This window comes from Artibeus jamaicensis, unplaced genomic scaffold (assembly GCF_021234435.1).
Source record: "Artibeus jamaicensis isolate MK-2021 breed Jamaican fruit bat unplaced genomic scaffold, CSHL_Jam_final contig_241, whole genome shotgun sequence".
Classification (NCBI taxonomy): Eukaryota; Metazoa; Chordata; class Mammalia; order Chiroptera; family Phyllostomidae; genus Artibeus; species Artibeus jamaicensis.
Genome location: NW_026521509.1, coordinates 6,978,419 through 6,995,583, shown reverse-complemented (window position 1 = coordinate 6,995,583; position 17,165 = coordinate 6,978,419). Strand labels below are relative to the sequence as shown.

At 36.7% G+C, this 17,165-nt stretch overlaps 1 protein-coding gene across 1 annotated transcript in view; it reads right to left on the bottom strand.

Annotated features, from left to right (window-relative positions):
* The window catches only part of BRWD3 (bromodomain and WD repeat domain containing 3), a 105,794-nt gene extending 89,075 nt beyond the window's left edge, over positions 1-16,719 (bottom strand). Inside the window, exons 1-6 of the mRNA XM_037156537.2 lie at positions 16,473-16,719; positions 16,285-16,343; positions 16,058-16,087; positions 15,584-15,643; positions 4,346-4,496; positions 2,239-2,337 (exon numbers count right to left, since the gene is read on the bottom strand). Coding sequence (XP_037012432.1) covers positions 2,239-2,337; positions 4,346-4,496; positions 15,584-15,643; positions 16,058-16,087; positions 16,285-16,343; positions 16,473-16,503 — 430 coding nt within the window. The 5' untranslated portion in view covers positions 16,504-16,719. The remainder of the gene's footprint in view (positions 1-2,238; positions 2,338-4,345; positions 4,497-15,583; positions 15,644-16,057; positions 16,088-16,284; positions 16,344-16,472) is intronic.
* Positions 16,720-17,165: the final 446 nt, after the last annotated feature.

Genomic DNA, 17,165 nt, shown 5'->3' with positions numbered 1-17,165 from the left:
TTAAAAAGTGTGATACATGAAACATCACACATGAATTTAAAAAACCCCATTATGTCTTAGTGCAACAAGACAGATATAAAGGACTACATACTAAGTGATTTCATTTAGGTGATGTTCTTAAGACACAAGCACAGGGACAGAGATTAGTGATTTCTAGCCACTGAAGGAGTAGAGGATTGACTGCAATCAGACAAGGAGGAAATTTAGGAGGTGATAGAAATGTTCTACATTTTTATTGAGCTGGTGGTCATTATGTGAATTATACCATAATATACTGGATTTGAGTAACAGCAATGTGGCTACAATCTCCTCCAATTGAGGAGCTCTACAAGTTCCTCAATCTTTGGAGCTCTACAAGTGTAAATCTGTTATACCAAAGAAGTATGGTGACATGTAACCATTAAATGGTTTAGAAATAGTCTATGTGTAAGGCAAGCAGTGTATAACTTATGCCAATCACATACTTCCCTGGGTTTGGGTTTTTTCTGCTATAAATAAGGGTTTACAACCCAGCTTCCCAAATCTGTGCCAAAAAACTTGGAGTGTTACAGGTATTCTTGGAAAAGGGTTTCCCATCAGGTTAGGAAATACTCCCCATTAGGTAAATCACAATGCTATTTTAGCATATGAAAGCCTCTCAGCCTTTCACTTTTACCCATATTTTTAAATTCAGTATCTTCCACATTTACTTGACTAAGGAATCCCTTTACCAAGAAGTAGTGTTGTTAAAGTTCTCTCTACCTCTAAGATTCTTTGATAAACTTTCAAGATTTATCTTCATGATTAAGTTTTATTTACACTGGAAAACTGTAAGACTGTCTGATTTTATTTTATTTTAATCCTCATCCAAGGACATGCTTATTGATTTTAGAGAGGAAAAGGGAGGGGGAGAAAGGGAGGGAAGGAGGGAGAGAGAGACAGAGGGGGAGGGAGGGAAGGAGAAAGATGGAGAGAAAGAGAGAGAGAAACATACTTCAGCTGCCCCCCCATACACACCACAACTGGGGATCAAACCTACAACCTAGGTATGTGACTTTAAAACATCACATATTAGACCCAACCCAGTCAGTAGTCTACTTTTGCAGGTGTAGTATTACCAAGAACTTCTACTTGCACTGTCATTTTTAAATATAATATTTGGCTATTTTATAACAAGCAGGCATTATTTTCTGTAAGGACAAAAACAATAAAGGTTTAAAAATAGAAAACAAAAAGTACTGCTAGCAGTATATACCAAAGTATCCAATTTTCTTTAACAAATACCTTATGAATCTATCAATGATTTTCCTAAGGATCTTTTAAAATTACCTCTAACCAAATGCATTTAATCTCTTAGGGTAAATAAATTCTGTAAGCTAGTATTCCTTTAAAAAAGTATTCTAGGGTAGTGAATACACAATACAATGTACACAAATGATACATTAAAGAATAACGGTATACCTGAAACCTATCTAATTTTATTAACCAATATCATCACCTCAATAAATTCAATAAAAAAGAAGAAGTATTCTTATATTTCAATTTGAATTTGAGGAATATTGTTTAGGCACTTTATAAAATAATAATTTTTTAAGAGTGAGAAAATAGGGAAGCAGACTGACAGTTACTCATCTAGGTGCTTGGTTCTGCACGCCCTCTGAGAATTAAGTGGTTCTGCAGCTGGATCTCTTTGGGAATCACTACTAAATTTCTTCACAGTAGTTGCCAGAGAAAACTAAGAAATATTCTAAATGGGACATTGGGATTTCAATAAACTGAAAGTGGAAAGGGTAATTGCTTTTATTAATAAGGATATAAAAGTTATAACATTACTATAAATTTGGCAAGCAGATACAAGCAGAAGATACTTTTGTTTCCTTGTGAAAGCTGTATTTACATAGGTCCCTCTAAAACATTCTAGCTCAGCACAAAGATATGTAAATAGGCATCCATATGATTAAAAACACATATAGTATGTTAAAAAATGCTTCTAAGAAGAAAGGAAGGAAAGAAGGAAGGATGGAAGGAAAGGAGAGAAAGAAAAGGGAGAAAGAAAAAAGTAACCTTTTACAAAAAATGATTAAATCTGCTTCAGGTAAAAAGGCTTTTCAAAATCTGGACCCACCATGAAAAGCCTCAAGAATGTAAGCAGTTTGTTTATACTTCGAATTTACTTCTTGTACCTATTTTTGGCTTTATAACGAGTTCAGGAAGGAACAAATCAAGAATATGTTTATAACTCAGACGGACATTACTCACCCACATTTGGAGGTTTCACATAATTTACAGGTAGTTCTGGAGGTCTGCCTCTATGCAGAGCTGCAAAAGCAGACCCATTCCATAGTGTACTCTTACAGTCTATGCAAAAAGATTCAAAAGTTAGTCAAGGAGTACAACAGTGTTTTGTTCTTTGGTTTTTTAACTGCACCTCTGAGGCAAATGCCTATTTTCAATTTCATTTGTATTACATTTCTATTACTAAAACCACAATAGAGATAATGTGCATATATTTAAATATATTGTAAACCATGCACATCATGATTGGTAAATACCAAAACAATATAACAACAGGATATTTTATTTCTGTGCTGACCTAGAACTAAAGTTTTCATTACACATACATTTGAATCATATGTAAATGTCATGGATTAATAAGGTTTTAAGTTTGCACTGGTCCTTCTTGAGCTTTAGGCTTATACATATCTACTCCCATAAAACTGTATAAACAAGGATGCAATTACATACATGTATGCCAGACAAATTCAGAAAGATGAATTCTTAGTGCATGCTCATGTTATGCAGTGCCTTCCATTTGTGCCATGACAGGTAACACTGCATGTGAGATAACTGATAGTAAATAGTTGTGGTTTTTTGTCTGCCTTTTATATCAAAAGATTCAAGCACATATGAAATAGTCCTAACTCAATTTAGAAACAGAAATATTCTACTATTCTCTTAAAACCTTCCAAATTAGCCAAGATAAAAAATTTCCTCAAATTATAAAATAAGATGCTGCCCTGGCTGGAATTAAATGCCTGCCTGAGAACTTAGAGGTCACCAGTTCTATTCTCAGTCAGGGCACATGTCTGGGTTCTGGGTTCGGTCCCCAGTTGGGGACCTCTGAGAGGCAACCAATTAATGTTTCTCTCCCTCTCTTTCTCCCTCACTCCCTCCCCGTCTCTCTAAAAATAAATAAAAATAAAATATTTTAAAAAATAAAATAAGATGTTTAATCACTGTTATCATTTTTACAACTATTTATATCCTTGTATTAGGATTTAAAAGAAATTTTAATCCCTCACCGGAGAATGTTTATTGAATCTTCTTTTTTTAGAGGGAGAGAGAGAAAGAGAAACATCTATATAAAAGAAAAACATGGATCGGTTGCCTCCCATATGTGTCCTGACTGAGAATGGAAGCCATAACCTAGGCATGTGCTCTGACCGGGAATCAAACCCACAACCTTTTGGTGTATGGGAGAGTACTCCAATAAACTGAGCTACCCGACCAGGGCTATGAATTAGAATTTCAAAAAACATTTTGCTAATAAGACAGAACAGAAATAAGTTAGTTGTTAGTATTTATTACACTAAGAAATACCCGGAACACCTAATTTGACATTTCTATGTTTATTAAATTCTATTCCATATATTTTACATATTGGGGTTCCATGTAAAAATTTGGAAAAATCTGTAAAAGACTGAAAAAGAGTGGAGGAAATAATTTTTCAACAGTCACTGATGGATTGACATTTTTCTCTAAATATTTTCAATTATACTTTTACATATCACAATTCTCATTTATTTGTTATAAAATATTCTACGTGATTTAGATGATATCGAGACTCAAAGATTAAGAACATTAAAATATAATTTAAACTGTACTAATCAGACCAGCAATCTTTTGAGATCTCTATTCCACAGGATTACAGAGATTTTGTATCCTTTGCCTCTGTGATATTGTTTCACAAAAAAGGGCTCCTTTTAAGCCTCTAAAAATTCATTTACACAGTAAGAAAATAAAACAAGATCGGCAAAATAAGAAAAACTAGAAGAAAATTAGTATTTTTAAAAGCATGGGAGCCCTGGCTGGTGTAGCTCAGTGGATTGAGTGCAGGCCTGCGAAGCAAAGGATAGCAGTTCGATTCCCAGTCAGGGCACATGCCTGGGTTGCAAGCCAGTTCCCAGCATGGGACGCCATGAGAGGCAACCATACATTGATATTTCTCTCCCTCTCTCCTTCCCTTCCCCTCTAAAAATAAATAAATAAAATCTTTAAAAAAAAAAAAGAAAAAAGCATGGGAAGATGTACTGAATCTAAATATATGCTGCTCTCCACTCCTTCCTCAAAAAATGGAAAATCTTACCTTTGGCATCCCGTAACAGAGACTGCCGACCAACACCTAGCAACGTCTGCACCCCAGGAACACTCTGCGGGATCTCCTTATCTAGTAAGGGACCAATCCGCTCACAAATTTTAAGGAGGTAGTCTGGAGGAATGTGTGCATTGGCTGCCACCTAAAAAGCATAAATAGAACACAGGAAAAGATTTGTTTTAAAAACATTAATCTACTCTACTACCAAATTCTTCCATCATGAAGCAAAGGACAATTTTAAAATGCAAAATCAAAAAATATTTTGAATATTTAATATGTCGACCTAATTTAAGAAACAGCTACTAAAATTGAGTTCATTTAAATAATATAGCATTGAAAGAACATGGCACTCTTTTACATGCCTTGATTAAATAATTTGCTTAGCTGTTAATTTTATGAAATAAGTACTACAAAACAGCAAAAGTGAGCATGCCTAAAATCAAAGAAGTATAAAGGTGGGTAAAGTCTACTAGTACTTGATTTATTCAGAAGTAATGAACTGATCAAGACTGAGGATCTAATTTCTATTTAAATGATAAGAATGCAAGCAAAAGGTATTACTTGCACCAAACTCTTACCTTAATCTCTTTAGAATTAATAGGATACACTTGCTTAATAAAGCAGAACTGTTTTTTCCTAAAAAAGCTAACTAATTTCCAAAACAGCATCAAATTAACGATTTTATAAATAAATACCGTGCTCCAAGTTGTATATTCAAAATTGCTTTTACACAACAATGCTTTTACACATCATTTTTAAAACACACAAGTAAATTTCTGAAGATGGTTAACAAAGTAGATAAGGATGAGACAATAAAGAAAAATGGTCTTTCATTTTTTAAAAAGATTTTTATTTATTTTTAGACAGAGGGGAAGAAGGGAGGAAGAAAGAGAGGGAGAGAAACATCAATGTGTGGCTGCCTCTCAAACACCCCCTACCTGGGACCTGGCCCACAACCCAGGCATGTGCCCTGACTAGGGATCGAACTGGCGACCCTTTGGTTCACAGGCTGGTGCCCAATCCACTGAGCCATACCAGCTAGGGCAGTTTTACATTTTTATCTAAGCTAATATTCAAGTCCTTGATATGTTTCATAAATACCTAATTACTAAAATAGTAAACAGAGAAAAATAGAATATTTAAAATCCTAAGATAAAACAAACATCTATACTCTCATCTTGATATAAGGTCCTGAAATTTCTTTCTGGATACAATGCCAACTTTTAGGAGAGAGAGAAATATAAATTAAAAATATGTGTCGACTATCACATAGTACACATATCAATATTACCACCAGGTCAAGAACCATACAACACAAAAAATAATTTTGTAACTCATCCCTAATGATCATGATGAGGCAAGAGAATATGCATGATCAATAAATATTTGCTCACTGAATCAATTAATGAATAAAAACCAAAGTTATCTATAAGCAATAGCATATGAATTCATAAAGGAAAATCCTTACATTCTCTTAACAGATTGCCTTTTTGCTTTCTTTTTTATAATATTTTATTGTTTACACTATAACAATTATCCCAGTATTTCTCCCCCCACTTAGCCCACCCCTTACTTCCACAGTTAATCCCCACAGCACTGTCCATATTCATGGATCCTTCATGTATGTTCTTTGAGTAATAACCCACACATTCTTCCAATTGGTTCCCACCTTCCCCCTCCCCTCTTATAGCTGTCAGTCTATTTTCTGATTCTATGTGTCTGGTTCTATTTTGCTCATTAGTTTATTTTGTTGATTAGATTTCACTTATAGGTGAGATCATATGGTATTTGTCTTTCACTGACTGGCTTACTTCACTTAGCATAATAGTCTCCAGTTCCATCCATGCTGTCACAAAAGGTAGGCATTCTTAGGGAACAGGTTGAAGATCTACAATTCAATATGTATTCAGAATTATTTTAATAATTGATTGTATTTTGATTTTTTAAAATTATTTCCTGCCAATTATCATTATAAGTCCCTGCAAAAAACAATTTTAATCTACCAGCATACCCGGGGCCTAGGCAACTGTCATGCTCAGGAAGAATGGCAATGTCACCTGATTATTTTAAATTTGTATCTACAAGGTTTAGCTTCTGGATTAGGACAAAGGATCAAGCAAATTCTTTTATTTATTCCTCACACCTCTACTTTTGTTTTCCAAGACAATAAGTACATAGAACTATCAGTGAGAAATACAGATAGTATTAAAGTCAAGTCAGCTAATGATTCAATCTAAAAACCATGTTTTGGCCCCTGCTCGTGTGACTCAGTGGACTGAGTGCAGGCCTGCTAACCAAAGGGTCACGGCATGTCTGGGTTGCATTAAGTGCCAGGTCCCCAGTAGGGGGCATGTGAGAGGTGACCACACATTGATGTTTCTCACCCTCCCTTCCCCTCTCTATAAATATAAACAAAATCTTTTTTAAAATAAAAAAAAAGCCCTGACTGGTGTAGCTCAGTGGATTGAGCACAGGCCTGCGAACCAAAAGATGGCAGTTTGATTTCCCCATCAGGGCACATGCCTGGGTTGCAGACCAGTTCCCAGCAGGGGCCAGTTCCCAGCAGGGGATACACGAGAAGCAACCGTACATTGATATTTCTCTCCCTCTCTCCTTCCCTTCCCTTCTAAAGATAAATAAATTAAATTAAAAATAAAATAAAATAAAATAAAAACCATGTCTTGTAATCCACAGACAATGGTATCCTAAAATCTTATTCATAATGTCTATGTAATTATGTCTACATGCAAACACAGTTAGTAACCCTAAAATATACGTATCTCACAGAAAAAAGCTTTAAAATACTGAATATTCATGGGAGGTGGGGAATGGCGGAGGTGAAGGAAAGTGGATGCAGGAAAATGGAGACAACTGTACTTGAACAACAATAAAAAAAACATCTATAATAGCTTATGTCTTCCCCCACCCACCTAACACTGTCTTGGATAAACTGGCTTCTAATATCAGCAATTAATTTTTCATCAAGTAACTGCTATACAGGGCGGGGCAAAAGTAGGTTTACAGTTGTGTGCATGCAAAATTGTTTACTCCTCTATTATTATTTATTAAGTATTGTATTATTTTCCATACCCCAAATCTACTTCTGCCCCACTCTGTCTTAAGAGTTTACATTAGATGGTAGTTGATGTCTTTTTTTAAAAATATTTTATTTACTTATCTTTAGAGGGGAAGGGAAGGAGATAGGGAGAGAAATGTCAATGTATGGTTGCCTCTCATGTGTCCCCTGCTGGGAAGTGGCCTGCAACCTAGGCATGTGCCCTGACTGGGAATCGAACCGTGATACTCTGATTTGCAGGCTCGTGCTCAATCCACTGAGCTACACCAGCCAGGGCCATTTTTTTTTAAATAAATTTTCTTTTCTTTGTGCCATCACCATCTCAAGTTATTCATGTTACAAAAATCCAACTAATTACTCTAGAAATAGCAATATATCTAGCAATATATAATACAGAAAATGGGAGTTCTCAAACAGAAATGTTTAGAATTACCTCATTAAAAAATTCATCAAGATTTTATGAAACTGACATCTTAAGTTCTGGCTACTTCATTTTCCAAAAACAATGATGTTCAATTTACTATTAATTATATAGGACTTTTACGATTCCTCAAGAATAATTTAAAAACACATGATCATTAATTAAGCAACTAAAAACAAGGATTTTCTGCTCCTAAATCCTCCCCTTGAATTTTTCTATTATAATTATAAGCTATCGAATAAATTTTACAACGCTGGTTTTCACCCTATACAACAGAAAATTACTCAATTTCTAAGTGGTCCCATTCAAAAGTGCATTGCTCTAAAGATCTGATTATAAAACAGGAAGACAGAAACATAGATTCTATAAACACAATGGCAATAACAACACTTGAGTTTGAACCTGCTAACTTCTCCATTAAACAACCTTATCAAGTTTGTTCTTGCAGTAAAAGTCTCTTGTAAAAGAGACTTCAGGATTTATAAGTGATACTTAACATTAACTTTAATCCATTTGCTTTAATTACAGCTGAAAATTCTTTAAGGTGATCTTTTTAACTACCCTCAGTAATTACTTTTAAAAATATAAAAATTTCCATATTAGAATTATGTAGGAGTATAATATGAAATATAATATTAAAAGTATGCATTGCCGTGGCTGAGTAGCTCAGCTGGTTAGAGTGTCATGTCCATGAGCCAAAGTTGCAGGTTCGACCTTTGGTCAAGAAATATACAAGAAGCAATCAATAAATGCATAAGTAAGGGGAACAATAAATGAAAAAAATAGTCTATGAAATTTATAGCTTAATATTATAAACCACTCTTTTTGATTAAAGCTCAACTATTCCAATGTCATCTATTTAACCACACTTCTCTCTCTGGACTGTAATGGTCAACAAGTAACACAACAAGTACTCTGAAATCTGCAGAAGTTAAGAGTTCTCTAAAAACAAAGTTCAAAAGTATAATACAAACTTTTGTATTATTCTGTAAAACCACTCCCAGTCTTGGGAACATGCCTGGGTTGCATTGTGGGCCAGGTCCCCAGTAGGGGGCGCAAGAGAGGCAACCACACATTGATGTTTCCCTCTTTCTCCCTCCCTGCCCCTCTCTAAAAATAAATAAGAATTTTTAAAAATAAATAAAGTATAGAGATGCAATGGAAAGAAGATTAAACTGCTGTGCTAAGGGAACTCAGAGTCTCAGTAGTGAAAACAAAGTAGCAAACAGAAAAAATCAAAACTACAAGCAACCAAAGGTTAGCACAAAAAGCTATGGAAGCAAAGAAGCACAGTGCCAATTTGTGCCTAGGAATAGGGGGTAGTTCGTGTCTAATTTCACACTTCAAGGCTAAGTAAAAGATCACAAGACAGACAGGGAAGAGACAGCATTCCAGGCAGAAAAATGCATCCCCACCCAGTAAACTCAATGCATGGTGACTAGCACATACTATCTCCTCAATGTTTAAGATGTTCCTCCACAATGTTAAGTTAAACAAAAACGGCAATAAAAACTCCAGAGAGATGATCATCTGATTTTGAAGGAAAAAAAATACTTGTACAGCCATGGCTGGGTGGTTCAGTCAGTTGGAGCATTATTCCATACAACAAAAAGGTTCGGGTTCGATTCTAGTCAGGGCATGTGCCTGATTTTCTGGTTTGATCTCAGTCTAAACTCACACAGGAGGCAACCAACAGACGTCTCTCTTGCATATCTCTCTCCCCACCTTCCTTTCTCTAACCATGTCGTTGGGTGAGGATTTAAAAATAAAAATAAAAACTCGTACAAAAAACAGGACTGGAAGAAAACATTAAAAATTAGTAATATTTTCTTCTTGATATTTTCCAGTAAGATATAAGTATCTACAATAATCTGATATTTTATCTTTAAAATATAAGTTAATTTTTTAACACTTGCTGAATTTGAAGGAGGACAGGGGAGAAATGGGATGAAAGAGAAAGAAAATAGGCAGGCCTTTCTATTGTAGTGCTGCCACTGGTCAGCAGGGTGGGACACAAAGCATTAAGATGTCCTATCACTTTCCTTTGAAAATGTTAATCATTTTTCAAAGCATTTCTTTTCATTAGTTTTAAGGTATCTTCCGGAATAAGACAACCAGAGCAATCCACTAGACTCAAGCATTCTCTAGGTTACACTGCCTCAAAAAAAAAAAAAAAAGCACTACAGGTATTACAACTTTGAGAGGAGATAATATCAAGACAAAGAAAAGAGTCCAGCCAAGGGGCCAGTCCACATTCTAGAAATTTCTCAGTAAAGAAAGGTCCGACAAAAGAATTCAGTACCTGATAGTAGATTTACAAAACCTATAATGCTTCTTAAAACAGTTAAGAGAACTGAGCAAATAATGGAGGGCCATAAAGCACCACAGTTGAAAGTAAAGGGCATGAAAAAAACTTCAACAATGTAGTTTAAAATACAAGAGTTAATTATCAACAATGTATAGACAATAAATTCAGGATAAGAAGAGATCAATCGGAAGGGCTGACAATCCCTGCAACAAGACAATGAATACACATACCTCCTATTTCTTAAAAAAAAAAAATAGTGACTACTAGACCCATATGATACTTAATTACTTTTTCTGTAATTCATAAAAATACAACACTAAATATATCTTGACCTAATTTAATATCTTATTTAACACAGATGTACCTCAAAACACTCATTTGGGGTACAATTCTGACACACACTTTTTAAATACTGCTTTTAATGGCATTTTTATGTCCCTCACCTTATAAAAATGTTAGGAAAATTAGATGGCAATAATTACCTAGCTAAAAAATATATAAATTCCGGAGTCATAGTTCTCCAGATTTCCATTCTATTCATTCTGCCTCTCTATTCTATTTTGAAAATGTAGTAACCAATTCATTTGCCCAGTGCTTTCATTTAACAAAATGCATTCTTTCATATTTGACTAATTTGGTCCACACAAAGAGCATGTAAAACAGGTATTAATTTTTTATTTTATAAATAAGGAAACTGAATCCCTGAGAGGTTAAGTAACTTTCCCAGGGTCACTCAGCAAGTAAAGACTATATTCCAGGCTAAATCTTATGATTTATTTTCATACTACTCACAAAATGCTATGTGAGAAATGTCAAACAAGGGCACAAACACTAAACTGCCTTAAAATTACTATTTCTCTACTAAAATTATTAATCAATCAGTAATCACCATCAATGAAACAAGAACAAAAACACACAAGCTAAACTAATTTCAAATTTGCCAAAAGTGCTTTTAGGACAAAATTTTCTCAGGAACATTCACCCTCCTCACAGCGACTCTCATCACTTTCTTAATCCCATCTTATTTATACTGTGATACCAGTTTTCCTACCACTAATGATAAGTCTCCAAAAGGATTTTAATCATCCTAAGTATGCCGTTAAAACCCAAAGATGAATCCAGACAAGCAGCTAAAACCAACATATTACAGAGGGGAAAACTGAACACGTGGCTCAAGCAAATCAGTAGCGAGGAATACTAGTTTTCAGACATTCATTGCTCTCTGTCATAATACCTATGAGTTAGCATTATATCCACCCTGGGGTTGAGCAGCACATGCTTTCTGGTTTCCCAAGATGCATTCTGTTCTTCCTAACTATGGCTGTGTGTCCACACAGCGGTTAATAAATCACACATGCTTAAATTGCTTCCACACTGAGGGATGCAATAACTCTGCTACCAGCACTCAAAGATACTGTTCTAACAGACAATTTAAGCTATTACCAGTAATTAGAGAACAAGAGCTGGGTAAAGTAAGAAAAAAATTCAGGTATGCCTGGAATTCAAATGCAGTGTTTTAAAGTAGTTGGTGAGAATCAAATTAGATGTGAAAACACTTTTAAACTTGAATGCGTTATATGCAGATGCGATGCAAGTTTTTATAATGACATATCATCATACATACATGTATTCTTTTTAAATATAGTGAACACATAATCTTGATAAAAGTTTTTCCAACAGTATAGAATTGCTTCAAGACTTTTATATATAAAATGAAGGTAGTAAAATCTATGTCACTCATAATGTAAACATTAATTGGTGCTTTCAGTTCTATGGATAAAAATTCTGATTAGACATAAAAATATATAGTACACCTAAAGATAATTATGCCTCTGGTTCACTATTATGATGAGTCCCCTTAAAATTACTGAAAAAAATCTTAAAACTGACTTTGAAAAAGTTTCCAAGTCACCATTCCAACATATGAAATGTGTATATTTACAAAAAGTGATCATTTAAGGACACACGCCCCCCTCATTACTATGTTCATTGTTCCCAATAAAGCTCAATGGAGGAAGCAATAAAATAGCCAACAATTCGACAGGGTCACCACAAATGAAAAGACATCTGTAATTATTTAAATTAGTTACCTTAAGCTGAATTATAAAAAGCAAATCTAACTCTATTATGTTGCAAATAAGTCAGGCAGATAAAAGAAAAAGGGCCCAGATCAAACTTCAGACACCATCACCATCACAGCAAAATTCTCCTGGTATCATTACTTAGAATTGTAAAAATTAATTTAGAATGCTTTATTTTGAATGCCGTATTCAAAAACCGTACAGTTCAATAGAAACTGACAAACATTTCATGTACAGACATTTTTAAGAGGCACTTCAGATCTGGATATGTCAATACTTGCCTGCCAGTACCTTTAACAAAAAAGCACCACCTTCCCTTATGTTCCAAGTTTGAATTAAAACATTAAATCAGATTTAAGAAATAAAAAAGGACAACTTCTAAAATATGTTATAGGAATAGTAATAATCAACTTGTTATCTTCATATTCTTCTGGATAAATCAAGTTAAGCAATACAATTTATGTGAAAATATACATAAGGACAAAAAGGCAGGATTTTTTCTAATACACACTGTAGACATAGATATGCAACCCCAATGTAGTATTTTGATCTCTTTGTTTATAGCCCTTAATTCTTCATTATGCATTTGTATTCTTTACTTTTTATACCCCAGTACATATTAAATTTGATTAGATTATACTACTTACTAACACTTTGCCCTAAATTCTAATCCAAAACACATAGCTAAGTCGAAATTCATACTGTGTAAATCCATTGTTCTAATAGAACTTTAAAAACCATCTACCCCAATAAAGTCCATCTCTTCCACAATGAAGCCACTCAAACTCAGGTCAAATGTGTAATAATGTTAATCCATAAGAAATGGCTGACTCTAGAATCCATCTAACACAGACTGCCTAATCAGTTCAGCCACTACTACACTTCTGTTCCTTCTGTTCAAATTCCCACTCAGCCCTGTCCTCCCTTCCCTTACAAAGAAATCTATAGGTAGAGAGCAGACATCTGACTTAAAAGAAGACCATATTATCAAAACATTATATCCCTAGAAAAACTGAACACCAGTGTGGAAAAATAAAAACCTAACTGCATACAATGTAAAAATTAAATTAAAAACAAAAAAGGCAGGGGATCTAAACTATAAATAATGTGCAAACAATAGAAGAAATTTTGTGTAAATACATGAAATATAAAAACAAATTATAACATGAAAGTGAAAAGCAAGAAAAATACAGGGGTATACAAATGGATTAACAATAAAAATAACTGGTTAAAGTTTAAGTTTAAGCTTCAATAATAATGCAAAAAAACAGCTAATTAAATCAAGCAGGGACTAGTTTTACCAACAAAAGCTACCAAGAGATGTAAAAAAATATTTTAAAATCCACTCTAAGTACCTAATGGTGACACTATAAATTAGTACAATCTTCTGGAAAGCAATCTTACAATATATAACAAAAGCTATAAAAGTCCCTTTTATATATAAGACCCTTTGATCTGATAACTCTACATTAGGAATGTAACCCAGGAAAAGAACCCAGGGGAAAAAGCAGAAAGACTATTTAACTTTGCAAGGATATTAGTGAAAAACTGGAGGTAACTAAAGCGCTCTAATGTAAGTTCTAATAGTGGCAGCTTAAATACAATTGAATCTTTTCTTATTACTAAAATGAGTACTCAAATACAGATAAGCATAAGTGTTAAGATAACATAAAGCATAAAATGGACACGGATTACAATTCTTAAAAATGTCTTTACAATATAAGAAAAGGAAGTGCAGTAGGCTGAGTTTCTTTGTGTGTGGGTGGTTACCAGACTGTATTTTTAATTATTTTGGTGTTCATTGACTTTGTGTCACTGTCAAGTTAATGTTTAAACAGGTTTTTTCCTTTTAAGCCTTTTCTACTTACTTAAAATAGTCCACTTAAAAGATAAAAGTAAATGAAATCATTGTAAATACACCTTAGTATGAAACTGTATCTTCAAAATCAACTTAGGAAGTGTTACAATATATCCAGGTAGGCACTGTTATTTTTTACCTTTTTTGGCAGGGCTTAAGTTCAACAAAAAGTCTGACTACTAACTAAATAAGTTGGTAATATATGCAGTTCTTCTAAAATAATTTTTGTCCATCTGGGAATTCTTTACCATTAATAGTACAGATTGTGGAATTTATCCTTATCACAATCATACTATTTTGTGTAATTAAAAAAAATAAGAAAAATAGTAAATTTGCTAATAATTAATATGGCTTCATTATTGTAATTTAATACAAAGAGAAATATGAAATGAACAGCAAAGCAATTTAAATACTGCCTTACTGCTAACAAATTTGAAATCATTTTATTTATATTAGTCTACCATAGCCCTGCAACTTTTTAAAACTCTGCCTGATTTTTCTACGTTTGAATTTTGTTTTAAAGATGACTCCATTTCGATTTCAGTAACATCATTCTTCCTTTTTAAAATTTCCTTCCAATTCACTGTGACAGTGGCCAATAAAATGTAATAGTCTCCCCCAAATCAAAAGGATTACTTTTCTGTATCAATGCTACAGAGTACATACATTTACACTATGAATTATATTTGTAAGAGAAACAACAATCTAATGCTTTTGGTCCTTTATCAAAGTATATTCTATCAGATTATGGCCATTGTTGTCTCCTTGTAGACCTAAAATCGTGTTTCCTCAATTCTTTAAAAAGGTCATAATCCATACTTGTTATTTAGTAAAAATGTGCACAAATTTAATAATGATTTGATGAGCTATTCTCTAAAATGTGAGATATACAACGATTACGCTTTTATTCGGTACTCGAAATTTTGGAATTCGCTCGATGATCCTTATTTTTGATTGTCGTTTTTGTCAATCCGGGTCCGTCAACTCCCCTCCAGAGCCCCCTCCCTCGTCCCCCACCCCCAAAAAGAGTGAGCCTGGCCTTAGTTCCCGTATTTCAAGCCAGAACCAACCAGAAACCAGTTTTCTTCCACTAATCCGGAACTCCGGGCTGTTACCAACGCTCCCATTGGCTAGCGTCAGTCCATGGTACGTGCCCCAAGATAACCCCCTGGTTTCTCTCCCTTTCCCCCCTACAATGGGTCTTTCCCGATGTTTGCAACATATTTACAGTCCACAATACGGCACGTTTGATAACCCGCTCACATTCTTCAAAGTTTTTGGGTGGAAAGAAGCGAGGCAAAGGGGAGGGCAAGGTACCCTTTCTCCGACTCGGGAGGGGGAAGGGGCAGTCTCTCCTCGGCTCTAGAAGGAGCTCAAGAGCCTTGTAGGCTGAAGGGTCGAGCGGGGGCGCTTCGGGCTGGGGGAACAAGGTGGGGAGGGAGTAGAGAAAGAGTTGGGGTAAGTTGAAATGAAAAGTTTACTCACCAGATCCTCAAAGCTTCTTCGATGCTCCTTCCCCTCCCAATCTAAGCGGCGCGGAATCAGCTGGGGGGCCGGAGAAAAGAAAGGAGGGGTTGGGGGGGCAAACGATAAAGGCCAAGCCTCGGCTCCCCGTCAACCCGAACCAGCGTGGGTCCCGGCCCTGGACCATTTGGCGTGTTTATTTCTGCTGGCCCTGTGGCTTGTTGCCCCAAAGCTAGACGAGCGGGGGGGGGGGGGGGGCAGGCCGAAGGGGAGGAAATCCTGAAAAACCGCCTCCCGCAGGCATAAAGAGGGGGCGAGTTGAGACCCCAGCAATATCAGCCCCTTCTGAGGGATAGAAGGAGGTTCACCCCTGTGACAAGAGCTATGAGTGCCCAGATCCAAGCCTCCCACCGGGCCCTACCCTCCGCCCCTGATCTGCTCTCCCTCCAGGCTCACCACAATCCTCCCCACCTCTTCCCGAGGGGGGCTCCGTACCTGATGCTCCTCGAGCTCCTGTACTAGAACCTGAGCAAAAGGGAAACACGAATGTGAGGAGCAGCTTGGCCCATCAACCCATTCCTCCCTCCCCACTACGATCACAGCCGCTGACGGTAGGGCTAGTCAAGGCCGGCCATTCCCTCAGCGGAACCGCGCACCCCGCTGCCTCAACTTCCCCTTTGGGATCATCCCCCAGGACTCCCAGATCTCCTTCTGCCTCTCACCTGAGCGGATTTGTTGCAGGGTCCGGACTGCAAGAATCTAGCGATCAGGTAATACAGCTCTGAGAAAGACGGAAAAAAGAGGTTGAGAAAGAGGCAAAGAAGAGAAATAGAAGCTTTTTGAAAACAAACTGACATCCGTTGCGCTAAGCCCCCATCCACTTGGCCCCCGGACACAGCCACTCACTCACCGGCTTCGATCTGGGTAGGTGCCGCCGCCATCCTTTTCCCAAGGGGATTTGGGGGCTACGATCCGGAGGGCTAGCGGCGGTGAGTGGGGGTGCTGATTCTATTGTGGTGAAGCCCCCATGCCCTGGAGTCCCGCCGCTTCCGCCGCACTCCTCGTCCCAGTTTCGGTCTCTCTCGGATTCATCGCATCACGTTTCGACCCATAGATATTCTAGCTGTAGAGCTGAGGAGGCGGAGGAGGAAGGAGAGGGAAAGAGAGAAGAAGAGGGAGGAGTCGAAGTGGCGGAGAAGTGGGCGGGGGCAAAGGGGGTGGAGAGAGGGGAAGGTAAAAACTGTAAGAGGTACATGCATCACTGGTTGTTCGCCGCCAGAGGCACTACAGCAGCAACCCGGCCTCCCCACTCCCAGACGACCGACGGTTGCCTAGCTACTGCTCCCGGAAGGAGGGGGAGGTGCTAACTGGGGCCGACGCTCTGGCAGCCCCTGTAGAACTCGATGGTGGCGTTCTCTTCCAGGATCTCCACGGTCCATTGCCCTTCCTGTGAGGCCAGTCATACCCTTTCCGGTGGAGAAACCTTACCTCTGGCGTGACCGTGAGAAACAAGTGAAGTGCCGACTTTATTCAGCTGCTTTTCTCGTTTTTCTCCCGAGATCGAGAAGGCTTTATTTGTTTGTTTTGGTTTTGTTTTGTCTGT